Source organism: Sinocyclocheilus anshuiensis, unplaced genomic scaffold (genome assembly GCF_001515605.1).
Source record: "Sinocyclocheilus anshuiensis isolate Anshui unplaced genomic scaffold, SAMN03320099.WGS_v1.1 scaffold1182, whole genome shotgun sequence".
Taxonomy (NCBI): Eukaryota; Metazoa; Chordata; class Actinopteri; order Cypriniformes; family Cyprinidae; genus Sinocyclocheilus; species Sinocyclocheilus anshuiensis.
In genome coordinates, this window is record NW_015558653.1 from 356,654 (window position 1) to 359,040 (window position 2,387).

The window sequence follows — 2,387 nt, forward strand, 5'->3', positions numbered from 1 at the left end:
AACTGCATTAAATTAAATAAAAAAATAAAAAAAATTATAATAAATGTAATTAAATTAAATAAAAAAGTAAATAATATTAAATTTAATTTAATTAAAAAATTAATTATAATAAATTAAATTAAATAAAAAAGTAAATTAAATTAAATTAAATTAAATTAAATTAAATTAAATTCTGACTTAAAAATTTGAAAACAAAACTGTGTCAGATAAATCAGAGAAAACATATCGAATATTGCTGTGGACAATGAGGTCTAGACTGAATCTAGACTGAGTTCAGGTCCACCTGCTACTAACCTGCATAACATGGTTGTTTTATTTTAGAGCCATTCATAGCTTGTATAGTTCAAACCCTCATTTAGGCACAATGATTGTGTGTTACGTGACGCATCAGGACACATTCGTGTTCACATGCTTGTTTCTGAGCCTCATTTACTGCGTCTGAACTCACCTGTGCAGTTCCTTTCATCAAAGTCCAGAGCGAAGCCGCTGTCGCACCTGCAGCGGAAGCTACCGATGGTGTTCCTGCAGCGGCCGTTTGTGCACAAGCTGTGGATCATCTTACACTCGTTTATATCTGCAGAGAGACAGAATGATGATGAGTCGGGGTAAATGAATGAATGTATAAGCGTCTGAATGAACGTGGCCCTTCTGTCTCACGCACCTTTCAGGAAGGGCTTGCCGTTGATGAAGTCTCCACGGTGGGAGAATCCGGGCCGAGGGCAGAGCTGCACGTATTCCGGCGTTCCTTTCTCCGGGCACTCGTCGCACTCCGGGCCCCAGGCCACACCCACGCACCAGCAGCAGGCGTCCACACGGTGCCGGCCCGGGATCGGAGCGCCGCAGCGCTCGTCGATGTGTGTGAGGTAACACAGCTCCGTGCGCAGGTCTGCAAACACACACATTCACAAAACACAGTCAGGAAACTTTGGGAATTTGCATGGCAAACCGACCTTCGCAAAAACTGTCCTATGGATTCATAAACGCTTCATAAACCTCTGATTTAATAGTTATGTTAATGAATTTCTGTCATTTGTAAATAGGACGTGTGTGCACGCTCATTCACAATTAACATAATCCCGCCCACGAATTGGAATCCAGTAATTTGCATGAATGCAAAAGAGTCTAATCGGCCAAATTGATTCAATTAAAGTGTATTTTAGAATAAACAGGAAAACGGATCCATGGCTGTTTTCTATTCTATTTCTATTTTGTTTAGCAATTAAATTTATTTTTACATTTAACTAACTAGTTAACAGATTAATGTTATTATTATATATTACGTACTATAGTAAACAGTGTTATCAAATGCAGTGTCGAATAAAAGAACACAAATGTATAATTTGTAAATATATATAATATAATTTGTTGTCAATATTTTGAATTAGATTTTATTTTAATATTTAATATTTTCACTTTAATCTTAAAATTTTAATAAATTAGTTGTGTGTTTTTGTCATTTTTAAATATCTTTATAGTTTTTTATTTTCATTTATTAGTCTTAATTATTTTAGTACTTAAACTGAATGAAAATGAGAAATGTTGCCTTGATGCAACTAGCTGAAATAAAAAGTTTAATTTTTATATTATTTGTAAATTATTTGTTAACCCAACTCTTTTAGAGAACTACAGACCGGTTTCCCTTCTACCTTTCATTGCAAAAACACTTGAACGAGTTGTTTTCAACCAAGTCTCAGCCTCTCTCACACAGAACAACCTCCTGGACAGCAACCAATCTGGCTTCAGAAGTGGACATTCGACCGAGACTGCCTTGCTCTCAGCTGTTGAAGCCCTAAGACTGGCAAGAGCGGCTTCCAAATCTTCTATACTTATCTTGCTGGATCTGTCCGCTGCTTTTGACATGGTTAACCACCAGATCCTCCTGTCAACCCTATTGGCAAAGGGCATCTCAGGAAACACACTCCAGTGGTTTAAGTCTTGTCTCTCAGATAGGTCCTTCAAGGTATCTTGGAGAGGTGAGGTGTCCAAGTCGCAACATCTAGCTACTGGGGTGCCTCAGGGCTCAGTACTTGGACCACTTCTCTTCTCTGTCTACATGGCATCACTAGGTTCTGTCATTCAGAAACATGGCTCTTCATATCACTGCTATGCTGATGACACTCAACTCTACCTCTCATTCCATCCTGATGATCCGACGATAGCTGCTCGCATCTCAGCTTGTCTAACAGACATTTCTTGCTGGATGACAGACCATCACCTTCAACTCAACCTGGCTAAGACAGAACTGCTTGTGGTTCCAGCAAACCCATTGTTTCATCACAATTTCACCATCCAGTTAGACAGATCAACCATAACTCCTTCAAAAACAGCTAGAAACCTTGGAGTTGTGATTGATGATAAGCTGACTTTCTCAGACCACATTGCTAAAA

The 2,387-nt window shown here is 38.5% G+C and overlaps 1 protein-coding gene across 1 annotated transcript in view; it reads right to left on the bottom strand.

Annotated features, from left to right (window-relative positions):
* fbn1 (fibrillin 1) overlaps positions 1-2,387 on the bottom strand; it is a gene marked incomplete at its 3' end in the record, with an annotated part of 66,999 nt that overhangs the window by 29,969 nt on the left and 34,643 nt on the right. The window contains exons 23-24 of the mRNA XM_016477119.1: positions 662-886; positions 449-574 (exon numbers count right to left, since the gene is read on the bottom strand). Coding sequence (XP_016332605.1) covers positions 449-574; positions 662-886 — 351 coding nt within the window. The remainder of the gene's footprint in view (positions 1-448; positions 575-661; positions 887-2,387) is intronic.